At 50.4% G+C, this 26,038-nt stretch overlaps 1 protein-coding gene across 1 annotated transcript in view; it reads left to right on the forward strand.

Moving 5' to 3' along the window:
• Positions 1–26,038, forward strand: part of LOC311528578 (E3 ubiquitin-protein ligase TRIM39-like) — a gene marked incomplete at both ends in the record, with an annotated part of 424,825 nt that overhangs the window by 397,258 nt on the left and 1,529 nt on the right. Inside the window, 6 exons of the mRNA XM_084643794.1 lie at positions 4,757–4,912; positions 19,926–20,365; positions 21,950–22,045; positions 23,198–23,428; positions 24,350–24,372; positions 24,461–24,564. Coding sequence (XP_084499920.1) covers positions 4,757–4,912; positions 19,926–20,365; positions 21,950–22,045; positions 23,198–23,428; positions 24,350–24,372; positions 24,461–24,564 — 1,050 coding nt within the window. The remainder of the gene's footprint in view (positions 1–4,756; positions 4,913–19,925; positions 20,366–21,949; positions 22,046–23,197; positions 23,429–24,349; positions 24,373–24,460; positions 24,565–26,038) is intronic.

The raw sequence follows: 26,038 nt of genomic DNA on the forward strand, positions 1-26,038 counted from the left end.
CTTACCTGGTTCCCCAAAGCCGAACTCTACCTAAAGGCAGGATTGACCCTGGCTAACACTCGGTTATGTTCTGCAGCCAGGAGGCACTTCCTGCCCGACTGCCACAAGGAATCCTACAAGGCCCTTTTGACCATATTTTTATTCTCATCACTGAATTGTGAAAAAATGTAGAGACCGGGAGTTGTGTTCCCCACAGTCCTATGTCACTCATGTGATGGGCAAAATCCCCCCTAGTCTTCACCATGGCGTAGTTCAGAACAGCTTGTACTCTGTAAGTCAGGCCCTCTGGCCGTAGCGGAGGTAGGCAATAGCATTGGGCTTCCACTGCTGCTGTCATGCTGCTGTGACAAATACGCACTGGCTACAGAGCTTCCCTCTCAGCCAGGTACACACCAGGTGTGTTCATCCCAAGGCCCTTCAATGCTCTGCCAGGTCTGGCTGGGGTCAGTTTAAATAAGGGCTGTTACACACAGCACTGCCTAGTGGCTGAACAGTAAAATACAGTTTAGTGTTCCATGACAGGTTTCAGAGTAACAGCCGGGTTAGTCTGTATTCGCAAAAAGAACGAAGAGTACTTGTGGCACCTTAGAGACTAACCAATCTATTTGAGCATAAGCTTTCATGGGCTAGAACTCACTTCATCAGATGCATGGAGTGGAACATACAATAGGAAGATAGATAGATAGATAGATAGATAGATAGATAGATAGATAGATAGATAGATAGATAGATAGATAGATAGATAGATAGATAGATATACATATATACAGAGAACATGAAAAGATGGAGGTTGCCGTACCAATTCTAAGAGGTTAATCAGTTAAGGTGAGCTATTATCAGCATGAGAAAAAAAACGTTTTTAGTGATAATCAGGATGGCCTATTTCAAACAGTTGACAAGAAAGTGTGAGTAACAGTAGGGGGAACTTACATTGGGATGTAGATATCAGTTTGTGTAATGACCCAGCCACTCCCAGTCTTTATTCAAGCCTAATTTAATGGTATCTAGTTTGTCAATTAATTCCAGTTCAGCAGTTTCTCGTTGGAGTCTGTTTTTGAAGTTTTTTTGTTGAAGAATTGCCACTTTTAAGTCTGTTACTGAGTGACCAGAGAGACTGAAGTGTTCTCCGACTGGTTTTTGAATGTTATAATTCTTGACATCTGATTTGTGTCCATTTATTCTTTTGCGTAGAGACTGTCTGGTTTGGCCAATGTACATGGCAGAGGGGCATTGCTGGCACATGATGGCATATATCACATTGGTAGATGTGCAAGTGAACGAGCCCCTGATGGTGTGGCTGATGTGATTAGGTCCTATGATGGTGTCCCCTGAATAGATATGTGGACAGAGTTGGCAACGGGCTTTGTTGCAAGGATAGGTTCCTGAGTTAGTGTTTTTGTTGTGTGGTGTGTGGTTGCTGGTGAGTATTTGCTTCAGGCTGGGGGGCTGTCTGTAAGCGAGGACTGGCCTATCTCCCAAGATCTGCGAGAGTGAGGGATTGTCCTTCAGGATAGGTTGTAGATCTTTGATGATGTGCTGGAGAGGTTTTAGTTGGGGGCTGAAGGTGATGGCTAGTGGCATTCTGTTACTTTCTTTGTTGGGCCTGTCCTGTAGTAGGTGACTTCTGGGTACTCTTCTGGCTCTGTCAATCTGTTTCTTCACTTCAGCAGGTGGGTATTGTAGTTTTAAGAATGCTTGATAGAGTTCTTATTGGTGTTTGTCTCTGTCTGAGGGATTGGAACAAATGTGGTTGTATCTTAGAGCTTGGCTGAACACAGTGGATCATGTGGTGTGTCCTGGACGGATGCTGGAGGCATGTAGGTAAGTATAGCAGTCAGTAGGTTTCACTTGGTATAGGGTGGTGTTTATGTGACCATCACTTATTAGCACCGTAATGCCCAGGAAGTGGATCGCTTGTGTGGACTGGTCGAGGCTGAAGTTGATGGTGGGATGGAAATTGTTGAAATCCTGCTGGAATTCCTCAAGGGCTTCTTTTCCATGGGTCCAGATGATGAAGATGTCATCAATATAGCGCAAGTAGAGTAGGGGCGTTAGGGGACGAGAGCTGAGGAAGCGTTGCTCTAAGTCAGCCATAAAAATGTTGGCATACTGTGGGGCCATAGAATCATAGAATCATAGAATATCAGGGTTGGAAGGGACCCCAGAAGGTCATCTAGTCCAACCCCCTGCTCGAAGCAGGACCAATTCCCAGTTAAATCATCCCAGCCAGGGCTTTGTCAAGCCTGACCTTAAAAACCTCTAAGGAAGGAGATTCTACCACCTCCCTAGGTAACGCATTCCAATGTTTCACCACCCTCTTAGTGAAAAAGTTTTTCCTAATATCCAATCTAAACCTCCCCCACTGCAACTTGAGACCATTACTCCTCGTTCTGTCATCTGCTACCATTGAGAACAGTCTAGAGCCATCCTCTTTGGAACCCCCTTTCAGGTAGTTGAAAGCAGCTATCAAATCCCCCCTCATTCTTCTCTTCTGCAGGCTAAACAATCCCAGCTCCCTCAGCCTCTCCTCATAACTCATGTGTTCCAGTCCCCTAATCATTTTTGTTGCCCTTCGCTGGACTCTCTCCAAATTATCCACATCCTTGTTGAAGTGTGGGGCCCAAAACTGGACACAGTACTCCAGATGAGGCCTCACCAATGTCGAATAGAGGGGAACGATCACGTCCCTCGATCTGCTTGCTATGCCCCTACTTATACATCCCAAAATGCCATTGGCCTTCTTGGCAACAAGGGCACACTGCTGACTCATATCCAGCTTCTCGTCCACTGTCACCCCTAGGTCCTTTTCCGCAGAACTGCTGCCTAGCCATTCGGTCCCTAGTCTGTAGCTGTGCATTGGGTTCTTCCGTCCTAAGTGCAGGACCCTGCACTTATCCTTATTGAACCTCATCAGATTTCTTTTGGCCCAATCCTCCAATTTGTCTAGGTCCTTCTGTATCCTATCCCTCCCCTCCAGCGTATCTACCACTCCTCCCAGTTTAGTATCATCCGCAAATTTGCTGAGAGTGCAATCCACACCATCCTCCAGATCATTTATGAAGATATTGAACAAAACCGGCCCCAGGACCGACCCTTGGGGCACTCCACTTGATACCGGCTGCCAACTAGACATGGAGCCATTGATCACTACCCGTTGAGCCCGACAATCTAGCCAGCTTTCTACCCACCTTATAGTGCATTCATCCAGCCCATACTTCCTTAACTTGCTGACAAGAATACTGTGGGAGACCATGTCAAAAGCTTTGCTAAAGTCAAGAAACAATACATCCACTGCTTTCCCTTCATCCACAGAACCAGTAATCTCATCATAGAAGGCGATTAGATTAGTCAGGCATGACCTTCCCTTGGTGAATCCATGCTGGCTGTTCCTGATCACTTTCCTCTCATGCAAGTGCTTCAGGATTGATTCTTTGAGGACCTGCTCCATGATTTTTCCAGGGACTGAGGTGAGGCTGACTGGCCTGTAGTTCCCAGGATCCTCCTTCTTCCCTTTTTTAAAGATTGGCACTACATTAGCCTTTTTCCAGTCATCCGGGACTTCCCCGGTTCGCCACGAGTTTTCAAAGATAATGGCCAATGGCTCTGCAATCTCAGCCGCCAATTCCTTCAGCACTCTCGGATGCAACTCGTCCGGCCCCATGGACTTGTGCACGTCCAGCTTTTCTAAATAGTCCCTAACCACCTCTATCTCCACAGAGGGCTGGCCATCTCTTCCCCATTTTGTGATGCCCAGCGCAGCAGTCTGGGAGCTGACCTTGTTAGTGAAAACAGAGGCAAAAAAAGCATTGAGTACATTAGCTTTTTCCACATCCTCTGTCACTAGGTTGCCTCCCTCATTCAGTAAGGGGCCCACACATTCCTTGGCTTTCTTCTTGTTGCCAACATACCTGAAGAAACCCTTCTTGTTACTCTTGACATCTCTGGCTAGCTGCAGCTCCAGGTGCGATTTGGCCCTCCTGATATCATTCCTACATGCCCGAGCAATATTTTTATACTCTTCCCTGGTCATATGTCCAACCTTCCACTTCTTGTAAGCTTCTTTTTTATGTTTAAGATCCGCTAGGATTTCACCATTAAGCCAAGCTGGTCGCCTGCCATATTTACTATTCTTTCGACTCATCGGGATGGTTTGTCCCTGTAACCTCAACAGGGATTCCTTGAAATATAGCCAGCTCTCCTGGACTCCTTTCCCCTTCAAGTTAGTCCCCCAGGGGATCCTGGCCATCCGTTCCCTGAGGGAGTCGAAGTCTGCTTTCCTGAAGTCCAGGGTCCGTGTCCTGCTGCTTACCTTTCTTCCCTGTGTCAGGATCCTGAACTCAACCAACTCATGGTCACTGCCTCCCAGATTCCCATCCACTTTTGCTTCCCCCACTAATTCTACCCGGTTTGTGAGCAGCAGGTCAAGAAAAGCACCCCCCCTAGTTGGCTCCTCTAGCACTTGCGCCAGGAAATTGTCCCCTACGCTTTCCAAAAACTTCCTGGATTGTCTATGCACCGCTGTATTGCTCTCCCAGCAGATATCAGGAAAATTAAAGTCACCCATGAGAATCCCATGCCATGCGGGTACCCATAGCAGTGCCACTGATTTGAAGGTATATATTGTCCCCAAATGTGAAATAGTTGTTGGTGAGGACAAAGTCCAGCCACCAGGTTTGCTGTGACATTATTGGGGATACTGTATCTATGTCACTCATGCGACTGTATCCCCACGCTGATTCTGTAACTCTCTCCCCAGTGGACATGACTCTGGATCCAGACACGGCTCATCCCGACCTCGTCCTGTCTGAGGATCGGAAACGTGTGAGATGTGGAGATAAATGCCAGGATCTGCCCGGCAATCCTGAGAGATTTGATCCTTTGCCCAGTGTCCTGGGCACTGAGGGATTCACGGGTGGGTGGTGTCAATGGGAGGTGGAGGTGGGAGATAATCCTCACTGGATTCTGGGGGTTTGCAGGGAATCTGTGACCAGGAAAAAGTGGATTGTTGCATCACCTAGCAATGGATACTGGGCCATGTGACTGAGGGATGGGGAATACAAGGGCCTCACCTCCCCCTTGACTCTGCTCCCCGTGAGTGTCAGACCCAGCCAGGTGGGGATTTTCCTGGACTCTGAGTGGGGCGAGGTCTCATTTTACAAAGTGACTGACAGGTCCCATCTCTTCACTTTCACTGACACCTTCTCCAGGACCCTTATTTCTATACTGGTCTCAATGCTGACAGTAAAAATGCGGCTCCCCTGATAATCAGCCCGGTCCCAGCTCAGGCTGGAGAGAATCTCAGTCCCTGACAGTGACCCTGCGGCAGAGACTGTCCCCTCTGAGTGCAGGCTAGCCCCCAGGCCTGTTCCCATGGGGAGGGTGTAAAGGGCATCACCTGCCTCCCCCAACCTTCAGCTCCCAGCCCCAGGCCTGTGAGCTGTGAAAGGGGAGAGGGGGAGAGAAGGGGTGGAGGGAGCTAGCTGCTGGTCTGTGGGGTAAGGGGCTGTGGGTTGGGTGGGTGCAGTGTCAGAGGTGGATGCTGAAGGTGGGGAGAGAAGGGGAGATCCATGATCACAGGAGGAAGACTGGGAGGGAGATATAATGAGGGGGGAGGGGAGAGAGGCCCAAGGAGGAAGAGCCCCTGGCAAAATGACCCAGGGGGGAGAGGAGTCCAGTGAGTGTGATGGGGCCAGTGAGCGATGGGAATAGCCCGATACTTCCTGCCCCTGGGGGAGTCTCTGCCCATGGAGGGGGTGAAACAGCCACAGGGGCAGTGTGGGTGCAGGAGTGAGATCGCCGGGGCCCTGCTGTAGGGGTAGCTCTGCGCTGCAGACTCAGCTGTGGGGGGGGCGGGGCGGGGCAGGGGAGCTGGTCCCAGCGCGATGGAGGGAGGGGTGGGGAGAGCTGGGAAAGGGGATTCAGTGGCTGGCCAGGGGAAGGGGAGTGAGAGCCCAGCCCCAGGGCGGTATGAGCGAGGCTCCAGGCTCAAATCTCCATTAAAGTTTGCCTTGTCTATGTAGCATCATTTGTACAGGCAGTTCTTGACTTTATGACATTCAACTTATGAAACACAGCACTTACGACATTCTGAATTGATCCCCTGAGTTGACTTATGACGATTGGTTTAAACTTTACAATGTTTCAACTTACGATGCAATTTTCAGGAACCAATTGTGTCATTAATTATTATTAATTAAACTGTCAGACAGGTTTGTTCTGTTACACTGTACATGTGTCATAAACATCACAACTACGCACATGTGCAGCTGCTCTCTCTCTCTCTCCTTATTGTCTTGACTGGTTCCCTCTGGAAGCTAGGGCACATGCAGGACTCACACTGCACCTTTGCCAAGTAATAGGTGAAAAAAATGATAGGACAGAATTAATAAAGCAAAATATTTCAATAACTCACACAAGATAATAATATTCCTAGAACTTCTGCTACTATTAATTCATGTGATTTGCAGCTTTATAGCTACATATAATCATTAATCAAGATATGACCCTCCCCCCTTTCTTGTTCTCCTTCTCACAATCAATTAACAAACCATGGTCCCCAACCTCAAATTCTGTTTTCCTATATATCGAAATCTCTTCTACCAGATCCTTTTGTGTTTGTTTTTCTTTAGAAATATTATTCACAGCCAATGTGCTGTCTGTGTCCACTGCTGATTTTAATGGGCTCTTTGTGTTCTTGGTTTTCAAGACACAACAAAAGTAATTTGGTAAAGAAACAGAGAAGGGGTGTGTGGGGTGGAAATGGGGCTTTTGTTGGTGTTCTCAGGATTCCGGTGGCAGGTAAGTCACAGACGGATGCTCTGGGTTGGCAGGTCAGCCATGGAAGCCATTACCCGGGGCTCAGGCTCCTCTTCCAGTCTGTGGTCTGGGATGTCATCTGGCTGGTCTGGTCCCTCTCCTCTCCAGTCTCCCTCAGGCTGGGCAGAGCTGGATGGGTCATCTTCTCTTACTGTGCTGGTGCCGTGTGGGCGGCTGATCTTAGGGTCAAATGGAAATCCAGGAGAGAGACAGGCCAGGAGGACAAATAGTGGGGGTCGAAGGAACACACAAGGGAAGGGGAGACAGAGCAGGCTCTCACGTGTCTCCAGATGGCATGTCTGGTGTGACAGTGGTGGCTGGGTGTCCCCACTGATGTGCAGAGGTCTGGGCTTCCTGATGATGTGATGACTTTTGAGATCCCCGGGTGAAGGACAAAGTCCCTGGGGTGGTGGTGACAGTTGCCCCCCTCTGGGAATCCCGCAGTCCCCCCACATGTTCCTGCCCCACAAAGTATCTTTTGAAGGGCCCCTGAAAGAGGGTGATGGACAGAATTGTCCATCCTCTTATTCTTCTGTTCACCAATTAGGCCTCACTTCCAATTTTTGGCCCATTAACTTCTGGTTCCCCACTCTTTTTGTTTACTAGAGATGGTCTCAACACCATCCTTCAGGTGCATCAGAAAAGCCCTGCTTGTTTAGATTCATTTAGTTTTTCTGTTTTTCACTTTTACCGGTTTTTTATAAACAGTCTTATGTAACAGGCTGAGTTGGACTTTTGTTACCTTTTCCCTTTGGTGTTTATTATTGCAGGTGCCATAAACATACAGCTAAGGATAGCCTAAAATCCCTCCTTTACCTGTAAAGGGTTAAGAAACTCAGGTAACCTGGTTGGCTCCTGACCAAAAGGACCAATGAGAGGAGAAAATACTTTCAAAATCTGTGGGGGCAGGGGGTTTGCTTTTGTTCTCTTTGTTGTTTGCTCTGGGGTCAGTGAGGAACCAGGACAGGGAAAATACATCTCCCTGAGCCATATCTGAATTAAGCATCTAATTTTACAGAAATAGTAAGTAATAGCAAGGAAATGTGTTAGATTATCTTTTGTTTCAGCTTGTGAATTTTCCCTGTGCTAAGAGGGAGGTTTATCCCTGTTTTTGTAACTTTAAGTTTTGCCTAGAGGGGAATCCTCTGTGTTTTGAATCTGATTGCCCTGTGAGATTATCTCCCATTCTAATTTTACATAGGTGTTTCTTTTACTTTTCTTTTTAATAAAGTTCTGATTTCTTTAAGAATCTGATTGGGTGCTGGCAACAGCTTTTGGCGTCTCAACGTGGGGCGACGACGCTGCAATTTAGCCTTGCCTGGATCCCTTCCGGCGGTCGAGGATTGCAGCAACAACCGACGCCCAGTGCGCACCGGTGAGTTCATCAGGGGCCTTGGAGGAGACGCAGTTTGATCGACCCTGGCGGGCACAACGGTGCAACGCACTCACATAGTGGAGAAGCAGCTGTGGGCAACGGTGGGGAACCAATCCCTTGGATAAGGTAAGAACCTTTTGAAATCCGGATTGTATGCTCTATTGGAACCTGGGGACGCCCAGAGTTACCTTGTAGGTATGGGACAGGAACAGAGCACGGGAGGTAGGGTATGGTGCACGCCCCTAGAGTGTATTTTAGTAAATTGGAAGGTATTTGGGTCAGATCCAATGACTAAGGGTAAATTGAAGCGATTCTGTACGGTTGACTGGCCTCAGTACCAATTAGAGGACCAGGAACAGTAGCCTCCTGGAGGATCACTAAATCATAATACAATCCTCCAGTTACTCCTGTTCTGTCAGTGAACGGGGAAGTGAAATGAGCATTCGTATGCTTACTTGTTTATGACCTTGTAGTCTCCTACTGATATTTTATGACGCTGTAATTTAATCCCGATTGGCCCGATAGCAATTAATGTCAGTCCCCAGCCCCCCACCCCAAATGTAATGGCAGATCCGGTGTCTCCTTCGGCCCTTACACCCACACAGAGTGAGGCTCCTTCGGCCCCTACACCCACACAGAGTGTGTCCCCTTCGGCCCCTACACCCACACAGAGCGAGGCTCAGAGTAAGATTCCTAGTGAAGCTCATAGTGAGGTTCGAGCTCCATCTGCTGGACTATACCTGTTACTTACCGAGACTAAAATCACCCGTAATGCAATAGAAAGGACAAGCTCTTACCATGCAGGTCTATACTCATGCACCTTTTAATCCTATGGACCTGGCCGCTTTCAAAGCACAGGCTGGAGAATTTTCTATCAACCCAAGCAAGTTTGTATTGGTTTTTGAGGGATTTCTTAGTAGCTACAAGCCAGACTGGGATGATTGTAATGTCCTTCTGCGAACATTATTGACTGTGGTTGAACGAGAACAGGTCATAGCTAAAGCAAGGGAGGAAGCAAAGAGGCGATATGATCAGGACCGTAACAATATCCCGACCCCAGATTATCAGGTTCCTATAAAGGATCCTAGGTGGGACCCAAATGGCAATCAGGCTATGACCCACCTCACCTCCTATAAGGAGCTGCTACTGTATGGAGTCCGTCATGCAGCTGTCAGACAGAATAATTGGACTAAACCATATGAGGTAGCACAGGATCCAAAGGAAAGCCCTGGAGCCTTTTTACAGCGTATTCGAGACACGATCCGATAGTATACCAATGCAGATCCTAATGATCCACAAACTGAGGCAATTATTAAAGGAGTATTTACAAGCAGGGCAGCCCCCGACATTAAGAGAAAGCTACAGAAAAAGGAGGATTTGATGGGTATGACCATGGCACAGATTTTAGAAGCAGCAATTCGAGTGTATAGTTTAAGAGAAGTGGAGAAGGAGAAGAAGCAAGTGAGATTGATGGTAGCAGCAGTGCAGACAGGCACGAAGGGAAGTGAACGAGAAGGAAGGGGCTGTGGATGCGGACATTCAGGCCCGCGGGAGAGACGACTGGGGCGCAATCAGTGTGCCCTGTGTTGGCAAGAGGGACACTGGAAGAATGAGTGCCCAAACAAGAAGGAAAGGGGGGTACCTCTATGATGGCGATAGAAGAACAGGAATAGGGGTGTCAGGGGAGACGGATCATCCTACCCCCGGAACCCCGAGTAAAAATGCGGGTGGGAAATGAAGAAATAGATTTTTTAGTAGACTCTGGAGTGGCGCGAACTGCTGTAAATCAACCCCTTCGGTTGCCAGTAGCAGACTCCCTCACTGTGACAGGAGCCACAGGCAAAGATACCAAGCAAAGCTCTTAGAGAACCCTGAGGTCACGCTGCAGCCTTGTCCATCCCTTAACCCTGCCACCCTCTTACCAGAAACTGAGAAACAGGAACATGACTGTTTGGAGATCATAGATGCCCAATATTCTAGCCGCCCGGACTTGAAGGATTTGCCCCTCCCAAATGCAGATTATGAGTGGTACACTGATGGCAGCAGCATGGTGATAAATGGGCAAAGAAGGGCGGGTTATGCTTTTGGGGTGCTGCATGCTCATGCTGGCCTGTGGAATCAGAGGGGAATGCTGACAGCCCAAGGCTCCCCAGTCAAGTACGGGCCCCAAATTCTCCGGCTTCTAGAGGCAGTGCAACTCCCTTTGGAAGTGGCAGTGGTACAAGCGGATTGCTTAGTTTGTCAAAAGAATAACCCCCAACCAGGACACCCAGTACCACCAGAGGCCCTGGAACCCACTCCAGGCCCCGGACGGGTGTGGCAAATAGACTTTACTGAGTTTCCCCAGACCCAAGGGTTCAAGTATCTCCTTGTTATAGTGAATAGATTCAGCGGATGGCCGGAAGCCTTTCCATGTCGCAACTGCACTGCCAGGACAGTGGCTCTCAAGTTTGTTAAAGAGATTATTGCTCGCTTTGGACTTCCCCAGTGGATGGAATCTGACTATGGAACACGCTTCACGTCAAAAATCGTCCAAAGCATCTCAGACGCCTTACAGATTCCTGGAAACTCCATACACCCTGGAGACCGCAAGCCAGTGGGGTAGTGGAGCGGACCAATCAGACCCTTAAGCGACATCTCTCGAAAGTATGCCAGGAGGCCTCCCTACGGTGGCCTGATGCCCTGCCCCTAGTTCTGCTCTGCATCCGTGCTCTCCCAAAGGGTAGATTAGGGCTCAGTCCCTTTGAAATTATGTTTGAAAGGGCATGGCCTATGAATGGTACACCGGTTGTGTCAGGGGGAGAGTGGGAATTGGGGAATGGGTTTTTGTCTCAGTATATGTGTTCCCTGTCTGCTGTTCTTTTGTCTCTTCACAGGTATACTAAGGATTCCCAGCCTCTACCCTTGGATTCGCCCATCCACTCCCTGCAGCCTGGTGATTCAGTGCGTGTACGTACCTGGAAAGACGAGCCCCTCCAGGAAAAGTGGAAGGGACCCTATACCGTCCTGCTGGTCTCCCACATGGCAGCAAAGGTCGAGGGACACAAGAATTGGATTCATTATACCCGGCTGAAAGCGGTGTCAGCCCCCCCCCGGCTGAAAGGTGGACCGTGCATTCAGCCCCCTCCACTGAGGATCTTGGACTAAAATTATTATTTAAACGGCAGCCCGCTGGGAAGGCAGGAAAATAGATGGGAGGGTATATTTTATTCCCCCTCTTGGCCATGTGCCTAACTGGTACTGCTGTTTCAGGCATTGTACCCGTAAATACCTGGCTGGCACTGGCCCAGAGTGCAGTGAACGCAACGTCGTTCTCAGAGAACCTTATTCTCAGAGAGTGAGGCAGCAGCTCTGGCCTTTTCCTTAGTTGTATCCCTGGGCTTGTGGTGCATAATTATCATGCAGCAGAGCACCTTGCCTGCACGGTGGCAAAGGCCATTAACTTAACCTCAACCGTCCTGGCCCAACTCTCACATGAGTTAGGAGAAGTACGTCAGGGGATGCTACAGAACAGGCTGGCTGTGGACTATTTGCTTCTACGCCATGGTCACCTATGCCAGGAGTTTGCCGGCATGTGTTGCTTTAATATAACAGATGCAGGGCCATCTGTAGAAGCTGATTTACAATGCCTAAAGCAGCTGGTAAAGGGCATTCATTAGCAAACTAGGGAGGATTGGCTATGCTCTTTATTTTCTGGTTGGGGCCTTTCCCCATGGCTAAGTGGGTTCTTTAGCCTATTATTTAAGGTTTTTTTCCCCTGTATTAATCATGTTATGTTTATTGTGTTGTATGTGGTCCTGTGTAAAAATACTTATTTTGCATAGTTTTGAAAATTTTAATTTTATGCATAACCCGCTAGTAAGTAAATAAAGATGAGAAGACTCAAGCAATAGAAATGAGTATTCTCAAAGGAGGGAATTGTTGGAGACCCCAGGGCATGGCCACTAGTTAAGTCGAGGGGATGGAAGGCCATAAGGGTCGAGGAAGTCTCTTTGCTGAAGGCCTAAGGGCTTCTTCTCACCCCCCGTTAATAGAATTCAGGCCTGGCTGGTTAGAGTAAGCTCTTTTGCTCTTAAAACAATGTTGCAGCCGCAGATAATGCCTCATAGTGTAAGGTTTGCTGACGCCAAGCTAAAGATAATAGGAGATAGTTACAAGGCCAGACAGAATGTGCTGGTTGTTTAAGTTGCTAGGAATGCTTGTTAGAGGTTGCAGGAAATACACATTGTTGTAACCTATATAAGGAAGGCAGAGTATTTGTGCAAAGTTTTAATTGGCTGATGTGTAGTGCAGTAGCATTAAGAAATATAAAAGTGTGTGTAAAGACCTGCTCTGGTGTGCAGGATTAGAGATTCTATTCTCCCTGTACCTTGTTTGCAGCTGCAAATAAACTTTTCTGCTTCTCCACCCCATTGTGATTATTGAGTGAAACACACCGGGTAACGAACCCCTGCTGTTGTTTTGCCTCTCGGCACTGGGTGCCGGCAACAGTTTCAGCTTGTGAATTTTCCCTGTGCTAAAAGGGAGGTTTATCCCTGTTTTTGTAACTTTAAGTTTTGCCTAGAGGGGAATCCTCTGTGTTTTGAATCTGATTGCCCTGTGAGATTATCTCCCATTCTAATTTTACATAGGTGTTTCTTTTACTTTTCTTTTTAAAAACCCAAAGTTGGTCTGTGCTCATCTTGTTTATTCTCAAGCCTCCCCAGGAAAGGGGGTGTAGGGCTTGGGGGGATATTAAGTGGGAGATAGGGCTCCAAGTGGCCTGCCATAAATGTTTGAATCACTTGGTGGTGGCAGCGTTTACCTAATCCAAAATACAAGGGAGAATTTGTGCTGTGGGGAATTTTTAACCTAAACTGGTAAAAATAAGCTTAGGGGGTCTTTCATGCGGGTCCCCACATCTGTACCCTAAAGTTCAGAGTGGGGAGGGAACCCTGACAGCAGGTGATTAAATCATTTCAGAAACTTCCATCCACTTTCCCATAGTTAGGCCTACCTCAGTTGTGAGCCTAACAGGCCCCAATTATTACAACAACGTCACCTCATCCTTCTGTGTCTTGCTCATGGATCTACAGGATCTGTGCTGTGCCCCCACAGGAACCCTTTCTGTGTGGCAGACCCCCTGTCAGGGTTCCTTCCCCATTCTCAACTCTGGGGTACAGTTGTGGGGACCTGCATGAAGGACCCCCTAAGCTTATCTTTATCAGCTTAGGTTAAAATCTTCCCCAAGGCACAAATTCCTTCCTTGCCTTAATATTGCTGCCACCATCAAGTGATTTAAACAAACATTCAGAGAGGGCCACTTGGAGCCTTACTTTCCCCAAATATCCCCCCAAGTCCCTACACCCCCTTTCCTGGGGAGGCTTGAGAATGATATCCTCACCAATTGGTATAGGTGAACACAGACCCAAACCCTTGGATCTTAAGAACAATGAAAAAATCAATCGGGTTCTTAAAAGAAGAATTTTAATTAAAGAAAAGGTAAAAGAATCACCTCTATAAAATCAGGATGGTAAGTACTTTACAGAATAACAAAAGACCCAAAAACACAGAGGATTTCCCCTCTAGGCAAACTTAAAGTTATAAAAACAGGGATAAACCTCCCTCTTAGCACAGGGAAAATTCACAAGCTAAAACAAAAGAAAACCTAATGCATTTCTTTCCTATTACTTACTATTTCTGCAATACTAGATGCTTAGTTCAGATATAGCTTAGGGAGATGTATTTTTCCCTGCCCTGTTTCCTGGCTGGATCCGAGAGACACAGACAAAAAAACCTTTCCCCACAGATTTGAAAGTATCTTCTCCCCTTATTGGTCCTTTTGGTCAGGTTCCAACCAGGTTATCTGAGCTTCTTAACCTTTTACAGGTAAAAGAGGAATTAACCCTTTACAGGGTAAAGAGGGATTTTATGCTACCCTTAGCTGTATGGTTATGACACCCCCAAAGGGGTCTCACTCTTCCTTAAGGGTAGACCACATGGCCTCTGAGACTCAACCTCTGGCTCCAGTGCTCCCATTTCATACCATGAGCTCTGCCCAGGGAGTCCAGCTGAGACAGGCTCCTCGTCAGAGGCTTGTGCACTCTACAGGGACCAGTGCCCCTCAGCAAGTATGGCAGCCCTTTCATCATGGAATAGGGTTTATTAGTTAAGCAAAGAGAGCAGCAGAATTCCTTAGGTTAGAGAGAAATAAAGGTTGAGAGACGTTGTCCTCCTGGCCAAGCCAGTGCAATCACCAGCCAAGCTGCTCTGGCCGCCACTTCTGTCTCTGTCAGGCCAAGGTGAGAGTCCTGTGTCTCTCCAGAGGCCAGCACTTAACCCCTCATGTGACACCTTTTCCTTTGCTCTCAGGCTGGGGCTTTGCTCTGCTTCTCTGCAGAGAAGTGGGGAAAAAAATCTCCTTCCTCTTGGTCACTGATTGCTGGGTGTGAATGTTCTGGTCCCTGTGGCTCCACTGTCTTTTCGGGTTCTCCATGGACATGGTGGGCCTTGGCCAGCCCTTCACTGACCCATTCAGCCCGCTCCAGACAGCTAGGTGACACACACACCCCATGTCTCCTGTGCTGCTCCAGGAGCAGGTTAACCCCCCCGGGCAGCAGTGCAAAGTACAGAGGGAAACTGATACACATAGGCTTCATAAAAATATTACAGAAAATTCCCCTTTCATCACAGTCCTAAGGGGAGAGGAACAGAGCCCTCCCTGGATGGGACATGGCTTCTCATCCCAATCTCTATTTCCAACTCACCCCGCAGCAGCAGGAAGTTTGCAGAAGAGAAATGGCCGGTTGCTGTTATGGCAGCACTTTTATGGGAACAGGGAAATGAAATTAAACCTGTTATTCCTGGTTCACACAGTGGTGAGCAACAGAAAATCAGTCCAAGTGAATGAGAGGGAGCTACCAAATGGCCTGTGTCATTTTCCAAGTCTGCAGCAGCTGCTCCGTGCAGAGCAGGGTGGGGAGGATACACCCTGACAGGCCTGGGCTGTTGTGCCTGTGGGCGGTCTCTCTCCCCAGGCCCCAAGGGAGATTGGCACCTTTGGGTGGAGATGACACAGCGCTGCTTTCTCCGGGGCATGCAGAGAGGCACCGAACTCGGGAGGAGCCGGGGGCTTGGCAGCTCCCAGGATCAGAGAGAGCCTGGGGAGACACAGAGCCCAGAGACAGAAAGGTGAGGAGCCCCACCATCTCTTCATTCAGGCCCTAAGCCAGGACAGAGTCCCAGACCCTGGAGACAGATTCAGGGTCCCGTGTGTCTCTGACTCTCCCCAGGATACAGAGCAATTTGTCTCCGTGCAGCTGGGGCAGAGCTGATGGGGGATCCCACTGCTGCCTGCATGCCCCGGAGAGGAGAGATCTCTGCTCTGGGGCAGGGCGCAGAGACAGCTGGGCTCACCAGCCCCCAGGCCCAGGGTAGGACAACAGCAGGGCAGGGCTCATCAGTAACCGGGGGCTGTATGTGGCTCAGCTTCAGGGCTTGTTTGGGCCACCAGGGTTTTTATCCCCAAGGTGAAGGGTTTGTGCAGACGGGGCTTCTCCTCTCGGGAACAGAAGCCCTCCAAACCTTCTCATGCCTGGGGTATCTGCAAAGAGGGACTGGAAACCTCCCTTCCCCTCCCTTCACATCACCTGTGGATCCAGGCAGATCTGGGAGCTGGGACTCTCCCTCCTAACTTATTGCTCCTGCTGCCCTTTTCGGTCTCTCCCTCTTCTTCCCCTTTCCTCCCTCAGAGCGTTCACTCTCCTGCGTTCAGCAGCTCTGGGACTTGCAGCCCCCCACCCCCCACCAGGTAACCATGATTGTGTAATGCGGGTCCATTTGTGCAGAGTCACTGTCCTGCCCGGCCCCAGCCTTTTCCCCTGGGTCTCTCCCCTCACCTGCAGGCTCCGGGTGCGGGGCTGGTGCGGGCAGAGCCCGGGGCTGCCCCAGGGGCTGGCTCCAGCCCCCGCAGAATGTCCGCCTTTGGACGGAATTCTAAGTTTAAGTAGAAGGTCCAGGGAGGCTCAGGGCTGGTGCTGAAGGCCTGTTGTGGGCTGAGACAAGGAGGCAGCAGGATGCCCTCCCAGTGTTGTCCTAAGGGCAGCAACAGCAGCAGCCCCAAGAAAGGGACCCTGCCCCCATCCAAGCAGGGTTTGAGGGGAGGGCTGGGGTGTCCATGGGATCCCTGGGGCTGGGCCAACGGGCTGGATTCTGATCAATCCTGGCTCCTTCCACAACAGGAAATGGGAGCAGGAGGGGAGCAAATAGCCCAGATGGTGCCATGTCTCTACCGCTCAGCACAGATGCTCCCAGCTGCAGAGACCCTCTGTAACATCCCCCTCAGCACAGCACTGCCTGCTACTGCCTCCTCTCAGTCCCCAACACTCCCCTTTCTGCCCAGGATCCCCACTCTTCCCCCCAAGCATCACACTTCATCTCCTCTGCCCATCCTCACCCCTGCCGCCCCCTATGCCCTGAGCCCCACTAATGGGCAGGGTAGGGACAAGTGGTACCAGGGCCAGGTATAAATTTTTCTGGAAATTTCCATGGCAATCGGTGGAGCAAGCAGCCCCCAATCCTCCTTTTGTTACACAGGCCTGAAGGCACCTTAACCCCTTTGGAAATCTGGCCCATTGTGGGTAAAGCTGAGAGTAGCCAGACTGATCTGTCTGAGTCATCACATGTGGGGCAGGAGTTCACAACCCCCAATTCTGTCCTGGCACCTCAGCTGTGCTGAGAGGCCCCAGCTCCCGTTGAAACTGAGGTGGATTGCAGGTTCGCAGCCTCTGAAAAATAAGGCCATGAACCATCCGTGGGAGCTGGGGGCCTCTGCCCGAGAACCTGCCCTTGCACCTCCACCACTCAGCTCTCCTGACAGCAGCTGTCAATGGCTCCCTGAGAGAGGGCAGGCACTGGCTTCTCTCTTGGGATTTGTACTACAATTTCAGCTGAAGAAACTCTCCCTTGGTGATGCTGAGAATCCAGCCGACCCCATTGTAAGGGACCAGGACCTAGGCAGCCTTGCCTAGGCATCACTGATGGGCTGGGGTCTGCACATGAGTGACAGCAGACGCTGAGCAGGACTGAGAGGAAAGCAAGATCATGGACAGAGTCCAGCCAGGGTTGGAGACCTGAGATCACAGCCAGGCCACAGCGAGGAGGCAAGACTCAGGCTGCGATAGAGACCGGCAATCAGGAGACAAGGCAAAGTGTAGCAAGCCAAAGCCGGGGGTTTCCCAGACAACTTCCTGGGCAACGCCCAGGGTTAAATAGGGTGCTAGGCAAATCAGAGGGCAGCAGGGTGCCGTCACGCCAGCTCCCTTGGGTGGTAATTTCTGAGGCACGATCGCACCACAGTGATCCCCAGCTGTGCCTCTGTAGATCCAGGCTCTAGGTCACAGGCCCTGACAACCACCAATACCTAATCTCTTCCTGCTTTATTACACCAATATAGATAAGGCTGAGATGAGCTTATTGTTTCATAGCTGGTCTTTGAAGTGCTCTAAAATCCACATGCTGGTTTGGGCTCTCTTGAAAGCTGCTGTGCCCTGTCGAGGTCTGTGGTCATGTTCTTGGTCCAAATTTAAGGTTATCTGAGTGAGATGTTCCCAAGATACAGTCCCTCATGTTATCTGCACACTCTGGGGGCACCCACCTTTACCCTCTTCCTAGGGCTCAAGGCGTAACCCTGTTAACTTAGGCACCCACCTTCATCCTTCCCTGGGCTCAGGGTATAACCTCACACTCTGTGGGTTTGCAGGGTCTTTTACCAGTGAAAGAGCCTTACACAGTAATATCCTACTTAACCTCTCGTTATTAACAATCACCAAAACAGAATACACACACTAGGTATATATTGCTCACCACTCCCAATAGACGAACTTTTTCTGCCGGCCAGTAAGAATCAGGTAACCTGGGAACTCCAGTTTCTGCACGATCTAGTCGGCAGGGTGTTGAGACCTGGCAGCTCTGCTCTGGGGCTGTGTCCTGGAGTTAGGTTCCAAAGAACTTCCTTTTGGATCCCAGTTTATATAGTGAAACTTGAGTCCTGCTTAGCTGTACCTTAACTAATCATTTACTAAAGTATTACAAAATAATTCGTTGACCAATCCTACCATATTGAGAAAAAATCCTCTACCCACCCAGACCCCACCACCTTAGCTCATTTACGAACTTGCAAAATTAGTAGTTATGTAATAGACATAAACAAGCAAAGAACTGAACAGAAACCATGCAGCTAAACAATAGAGAAGCAGGGACCATAACGGCAAAACAATAAAGAAATGGAGGTTTCACACCTACAACTGTTCATAAGTGATTACTTGCCAAACAGGATGCTGTCAAACAAGGTTTTCTTTAAACGTCTTAAGATCTGTTTCTTTATCTGGTGACGGTGGGTGCTCTTAGGGCAGGATCACTTCCCTAACAGCCCCAAATCACATGTTTTAATGTAATTTTGATAGAATGTGAGGATGTGACTTCCTGCTTTCTCCTAATCTGGCTGCAAAAAAAGACCTCAGAACATACACCTGCTCCAAAAAAGGGATAGGGACATTTCCCGCTTGCTTCTTAGATTTTTGCACAAACGTACGGCTCTACCTTTGGCTCTGAACTGCCCCACGTGGATCTCAGCTGATCAGGATTGAGCTCAGGTAACGTCCAGCACCCACGGCCCCTTTGGGGAAGCAATCCTGGAGTTGTTAGGAGGGGTTAGCGTTAGCTCCAATCGCCAGCTCCAGTCTGCCTGACACACTGGCTGCTGCTCTGTGGCCGACAAGTGTGTGTAGAAGCACAGCTGACATCAGTCACGGGGTAGCTCAAGGCACCGTGCTGTATAGACCAGAGACCAGAGGTGACAGTAAGCTGGTACGCTCCGTACCGTACTGGGGCTGCCCGGCTTCCCCAGGTGGCAATTTAAAGGGCCTGGGGCTTCCAGCCGCGGCTGGAGCCACAGGCCCTTTAAATAGCCCCTGGAGCCCTGCTGCCAGAGCCCTGGAGTAGCAGAGGCAGATCGGGGCGCCGGCAGCAGTTTAAAGGGCCTGGAGCAGGTGCAGCGGCCGAGCCCTGGGCCCTTTAAACTGCTGCTGTAGCCCCCAGCTGCCGCTGCTACCCTAGCGGAGGAGGGCACTTACTGGTACAGGGCAGGTCGGGGCTGGCTCTGACCCCCCCATTCTCGGCCCTTCCGCCCAAGGCCCAGCCCCTTCCGGGGGCCAGAGCCGGCCCCAACCCAGCCCGGTATCGGTAACTCCTTATTTCTACTTTCATCCCTGCCAGAGACGGAGTTGGAGCCGGTCCCTTGACAGCGGTCTGAGGCTGTCTGACTGCTGGGCATGTTATTACTCAGTCTGCTCCAGGAAATGGGTGTTTCTTGGAAGTTTTGCCTCAAGAGCAGAGCTTTCCTCTCAAAGAGCCAATAGTTCCAAGTGCTGTAAATCCCCCTGCAGACTCAGATTACTTTAAATATTGTTGTGTCAGGTTAGGGCTGGGTTAGAGTGAGTGGTGCAAGTTGGAGTCATTTGGTCAAGGGGTTCCTCTGATATAGCTGCCCCCAACCCCAAAATAAAGAGTTAATGTTAACGAAGTGCAGTCAAATCCATCTCCATATGAGGCTCCAAAACCCTACAGAAGGTCAATAATCGTGTCTTACCTGTTCTCTTCTCTCCATCTCACCCCATTTCACTTTCCCACCTTCTCTGTGGCACCCCCCCTTCTCCCCCCCCTCCTCCTGTTCTCACCTTATTCTGGGCATGTGAAGAGCTGATTCAGGCAGCAAGGGGACCGCCCATCAACAAGACACAGAAGACAGCCATGGCCTCAGCAGCGCCCATAGGGAAAGCGTTAGAAGAAGCCACTTGCTCCATCTGCCTGGAGTATCTGACGGTGCCAGTGACCATAGACTGTGGGCACAACTTCTGCCAAGCCTGCATCACCCAGTACTGTGAGCAAAGGAAGCCTGAATCAGGCACACAGTTCCCCTGTCCTGAGTGCCGAGCGCTGTTCCAGAAAGGGAATTTCAGGCCAAACAGGCAGCTGGCCAATATTGTAGAGAGCATCAAACCACTGAGGTTACAGCCTGAGAAAGCTCAGAATGAAAATCTGTGTGAGACACACAAGGAAAAACTCCAGCTTTTCTGTAAGGAGGACGGAAAAGCCATCTATGTGGTCCCCATAGAGGAAGTTGCCCAGAGTTATAAGGTAGGAATCACTGCTGCTCTTGCTGAAGGAACCCCTTAAATGCCCCATTGTGTTTCTCCAGAGCCAGCTGCTGGGAGGGGGGAGTGGGAACTCACGCGACTTAAGGGAGGTGGATCCAGGGATCCAGGTGCTGCCAGGCTGGGCAGTGAGGGGTCCGTCTGGCTCCATCTCTCTGCCAGGCAGGGCTTCCAATGCGAGGTGACCACGGCCACCTTATGGCATCTGAGTGGAGGAAACCAGGACTGGTGCTCTTCCCTCGTCAGTGTGTGGGTGAGGGCTGAGGGGTTGGCTCAGACTGTGGGTTTGGGGCTTGCTTGCAACTTTGCAACATCAGGAAGGAAAGGCCTTGGATTCTCCATTTTGCAGGCATCTCCCATGGAGACCCGGGCATATCCCATTGGGGCTTTACCCAGCATGGGTGTCTATGTGTGTTATGGGGTTGGGTGAGGGAGGGTTGTTTGAAGAGGGGCCCAAAGGGGAGGGGAAGTGGAGTGTGTGAGAGCAGGAGAGGGAGGTATGTCCAGTGTGGGACATTGGGAGCTGGCCTGAGATGAATGACATCCCCCAAACAAATGACACCTGTGAGATGAGGAAATGGGGAAAGGGGAATAGAGATGGGGCTGGATCCTGGGCCCCATGGTCTGTGCTTGGTGTTGCACCATAGACACATAGATCTTCCCCCCCACGTGAGGATTCCCCTGCCCTGGTTAGCGCTAGGGGCTGCAGGGCCTGGGCTGGACTCAGTGTCTTGACACTTCAGCTAAACTCCTGCGTTCCAGAGGACTCTGAGTGCGACAGCCGGGTGGGGAAGAGTCTCCCCTGGGATCAGCGTCTCAGCCAGACCATGCCCCAGGCCCTGCAGTGCTGCCCCTGCTATCTCTGCCCAGGGCATTCTCCTGGCTTTGTTACTGAAATGTGCATTTCACACAGGACCAGATTGAGGCCACCCGAGGCCCAGGCTCCACACACTGTCACCGGGCCCTGCTATGACCCTGCCCCACTGGCAGTGGCTGTAAAAGGGACCATACACCCAAGGGCTGTCTGCTGCGGGTGGGGCCTGCAAACTTCTTTGAACAGGCAGGGCGTGTGGCTGGGGGCTCCCTCCCCTTGGGGACACTGGGGACAGGAGCGGGGGGGGGTCCCCTCTCCCCTGAGAAAGAGAGATACAGGATCAGGGAATCCCCTCTCCCTGCAGTACTGTCTCTCTTTTGGTGCGTGGAAGAGCTCTCCCCTTCCTGCCACACACAGCGTCCTCTGCGGGGTTACGGTTGGCAGGTTAACACCCCCTAGAGACACATGGCATTACCTTTCTGGGTGACTGGCTCAGGCTCTCTGCAGACTTAGGCAGGTGTCACTGTGTCTGTCACACTCAGGGCATGTTTCAATATTTAATTTGCAACCCGGAGGGTTTGAATCATGCATTTTTAATGGATGCCAAGAGCCTGAGGTAATCACATGACTCCAGTAGCTGGGGTCTAGACATGGTCCTATAGGGCCTCTGCTTTCACCAACCCTACCTCCTGCAGTCTTCACCCAACAGACAAGCAGACTAATGGATGTTTATCTCACACGGTGCCCCTGAAGGTGAAACTCCAGGAAGCCCTGGGCCCTCTGAGGCAGGCACTGGAGGAGGCCCTGGAGCTGACATCTAAAGAGCAGAAGAAATACATGAATTGGCAGGTGGGTGTCTGGGTTCATCCTTCCCTGAGCCCTTCCCCCTGCAGTGCTCCTGGGGATGCGGGGCTGTAAAGCTGCAGGCTGAGGTTATAACCTGCTCTGGCTGTTTGCCCTGGGACAATGCAATGGTGCCAGGAGCAGGAAATGTCTCTGACAGGGATCCTAGTGCAGCAGCCCTGGTTGGAGGAGCAGTTCCTGGCCCATGGGTAGCAGCACAGACTCACCACAGGACTGTCCATACACCCAATCCCCACTCACTGCACCCCGACCTCTGCACCCCCCCATCTCATCCTGCACCCACCCACCCACTGTCCAGTACACGCAGACCCACTCGCTCCTCATGCAGCCAGAGCAGCCAATTGGGGGGGGGTTCAGACCCTTCTAAAGAGTGGGCAGGAGACACCCCTCGTTTGAGGGGAAATCCCCTCTGATTGGCTGCCTTTCCCCTTCCTGATAGTGAAGGGCAGCCAATCAGAGCTATGATGTATGTTGATGGACAGCCTGGTCCCTCAGCTTGTGTAGCAAGGAGAGCTCCTGCCCCTATTCCCACATGCCTCCATATGCTGACCCCCACCCATGTACCACTGTCCCTGTGCTGAGCTTTATCCAGCACCCATGTACCACTGCCTCTGTGTGTGGACCCCTATCCCACTCCCCATGATTGATCCTATCCTCCCCCAGTCTGTTCCCCCCCGCCCCCGAGTCCCTGGTCCCAGCTCGCCCTTCTTACCACAGGGGTCTTCTTGGGACCTTCTGATTTCAGGGAGAGGCCAGATGATCCCATCCCAGCTTCACTGTTCAAAGGGTCACCAAGGGTGGCCACTACCTGCCCCCAATGCAGCAAGAGCACCAGGATCTACAGGAGAGGGACACGGCCCTCCCACCCTGCCCCTGAGACTCCCACCCCCAGATCAGGGGAGGGGGTGGGGGTGGAGATACAGGAGCAGCGATTGGGAGTGTGACCCAGGTACTTTTTCTCAGAAGGGCATTTTGCATTTCCCTTATGGTGATCCATTACTCTAAAGCCTCATATGGATACGTGATCATCGCAACCCAAGACTAGCAGCCCTGCTCACTAACCCCGAGGCAGACTCAGTTCAGTGTGTGCCCAGCTCTGGCTCCTGCTGTTTGTTCCTTCTCCATTTTTTACTAAAGGACAAAGTGGAGAATCGGAGACGGTCGATCACACGTGAATTTAAGAAACTGCACCAGCTTCTGAGTGAGGAAGAGCAGCTGCTCCTGCGGAGACTGGCGGAGGAGGAGAGAGAGAGTCTGCAGAGACTACAGCACAATATAACAAAGCTTTCAGAGCAGAGTGCTGCACTGATCAGTCTCATCACAGAGATGGAGGAGAAGCGTCAGCAACAGGCTGCTGAACTGCTGCAGGTGAGACTGTTAACAATCTCCCCATCCATCCTGTGGCCTTAAACTCTCTGGTCAGTGACTAGATCCCAGGAATTAGTGACCAATCCTATTTCCTGTGCCTGCTCTGACAGTTTCCCGACATGAACAGAAGCCCAGGCGTGACATCCTGTCGGTGCTGACACGCGCAGTCTATGTTGGAGAGAAACGCAGATACAGCAGGGGCTTTGCCTGTCGAATGGGTGGAGCAGAAGGAGCAAGGGGCTGATGTGGTCCCTGCTGAGCCAGCTGGAACCTGCCCCAATGCTGCTGATGAGCAGAGATTCTCAGTGGTGACAAGGGGGCGTCCAGAGGGGGGAAGCACAAGACAAAGTGAACTCTCAAATTCATGAAATGAAAGGGCCAAGACTCTCATCACTGGCCATTGGTGCTGGGGGCCTTCATCTCTGGGTGCCAGCCTGGGATACCTGGGGGCTGATATTGGGAAGGGCTGAGCACCCACACAACAGCTGAAGCAATGGGAGCTGCAGCTGCTCAGGGTGAGGATCTGGGTCCTGTCTCCTTAGATCTGCAGCAGGAAGCCGCACAGGTGTGAGGCTGGGAACAGTTTGGTGGAAAATCTGCAGGTAAGTGGCGGGACAGACAGAGGTGTGTTAGGGATTCTGCTGCTTTCCTTGTCCCAACACAGCTCCTTGTTCAATGTTCGCAGAATGTCACATCCCCCGAGTCTGTGCCATTGTCACATGACACTCAGCTCCTCTGAGAGTCAGAGCCAGGGTGACGGGGCACCTGAAATCGGTGATCACTGCTGAGTGTCCTGCAGAGAAGCGGCTGTGTTAAATATTGTGGATTCAATGTGGTAGAGAATGGAAAGTCTGAAGCCTTTTTTTGAAGGCTTTTGCACATGGTGTTAACCCAGCTCCCTGTCTTTCTGTCTCCTTTCAGGGTGTGAAAAGTACATTGATCAGGTCTGTGCCGATTTCCATTTCTCCTTCTGTTCCCATGAGCGATGTGGGTGCAGAGCAGATGAGTGATCATGGGACGTTTTCTTCACAGGAGTGAGCATGTGACACTCCAGCCACCAGAAGCCATTTCTCCTGCCCTGAAGAATGGGTATAAAATCTGCCTTGACATGAGGGAAATGCTGGCAAGATTCACTCGTGAGTGAGAGCTGCTGGCTGGGTTTCCTTTACATGTGGGTGGGGAGGAGAATTGGCATGTGTTGTGCATGGGGACAAATGGTGTAGGCCACATTGTGACCAGCAGGCTGGTGTGGCAGCAGCCCCAAAGCCAAGACCTGGCCTCCCTAAACTGGGAGAAATCCCCTTGCTAGGGTGTTGACAGTCATTCACTGCAAGTCACCGGGATCTGGGCTCCATTTCTTAGAGAGGTTTGAAGTAGAGCTGGGCAAAATGTTTTTAGTTAACTTGCCAGAAAATTATATTTCGGGTTGACTGAAACGATTTGTGAATTCATGCTGAGTTTTCTGAATAGTTTCAAATGAACTGAAAAAGGTGCTGTGGTGGGCTGCACTCCTGGGGTGGAGCCTGGAAGCTACTGGAACCACTGCCCTCCCCCGAACTATCCATCTGGGTTGGCCTCTCACACAGCTTTTGCTGATGGCGCACAGCCAGCCCCTCCTGGCCCTGTTATCACCCAACATAACAGTAGGTGGCGCCACACCCCCAGCTGAGTTACCTGAGTGCTTTACCTAAGCCATGGAGGCACCAGCCAATTTCCAAGATCCCAAGCCCTGCCCTTCTGGAGTGTAAACCCAGAATTATACCATCTTGCACTGGAGAGGGATCTGTACAGTGCAAGCTCATTAATTATTCTGCTCCCTCCTCCCTGTAGGGAAGATATGCACCAGCCTTTGTTAACAGAGCTAAGATTCCCTAACACTTTACTCAAAAACTCACACTGGCTAACATAAAACAGATTTATTAATGACAGAAAGATAGATTTTAAGTGATTATAAGTGATTACCTAGCAAATAAACAAAAATGCAATCTAAGCCTAATATACTAGACAGGATTTAAATCAAACAGTGTCTCACCCTGTTAGCAAGTACAAGCAGTTTGTAGATGTTCTATACACAGGCAGGAATCCTCTCTTCCAGCCTAGGACCAGCACTTCCCCCAGGTCAGTCTTTGTTCCTTAGGTGTTTCCGAGTGTTGAGCTGTAGAGGGAGTGAGGCCCCTTGGTGAGATCACTTCCCCCTTTTATAGTTTCTTTCATATGTCAGGAACCCCTTTGTTCCAAGCCAAGTTCCCAGCCCAATTTGTGGAAAAATACAGGTACCCAAATGGAGTTCAGTAACATTCAGTCTAGTCACATGCCCTTGCATGCTTGATGAGTCATGGCAGCCATTATCCATAGGGTGGCTGAAGCGTCCCCAGGTGAAGACAAGCCTTTTCCATGGCCTGCTGTTTTCGCTGCTGAACCATTGGCACTGTCTAGCTTTTTCATTGTTGTACCTGAAAGGCTAGTTGTGGGTGTTACCCAGAGCACGCACATTTGAAATACAGATACATAGTCAATATTCATAACATGAGAGATAAAAATGTTACATGCACACAAATAGGTTAATCATATTCAGCAAATCATAACTTTTCCATATACACCTCACATGGC

Source organism: Lepidochelys olivacea, assembly GCF_965140295.1.
Source record: "Lepidochelys olivacea isolate rLepOli2 genome assembly, chromosome: 11".
NCBI lineage: Eukaryota > Metazoa > Chordata > Testudines > Cheloniidae > Lepidochelys > Lepidochelys olivacea.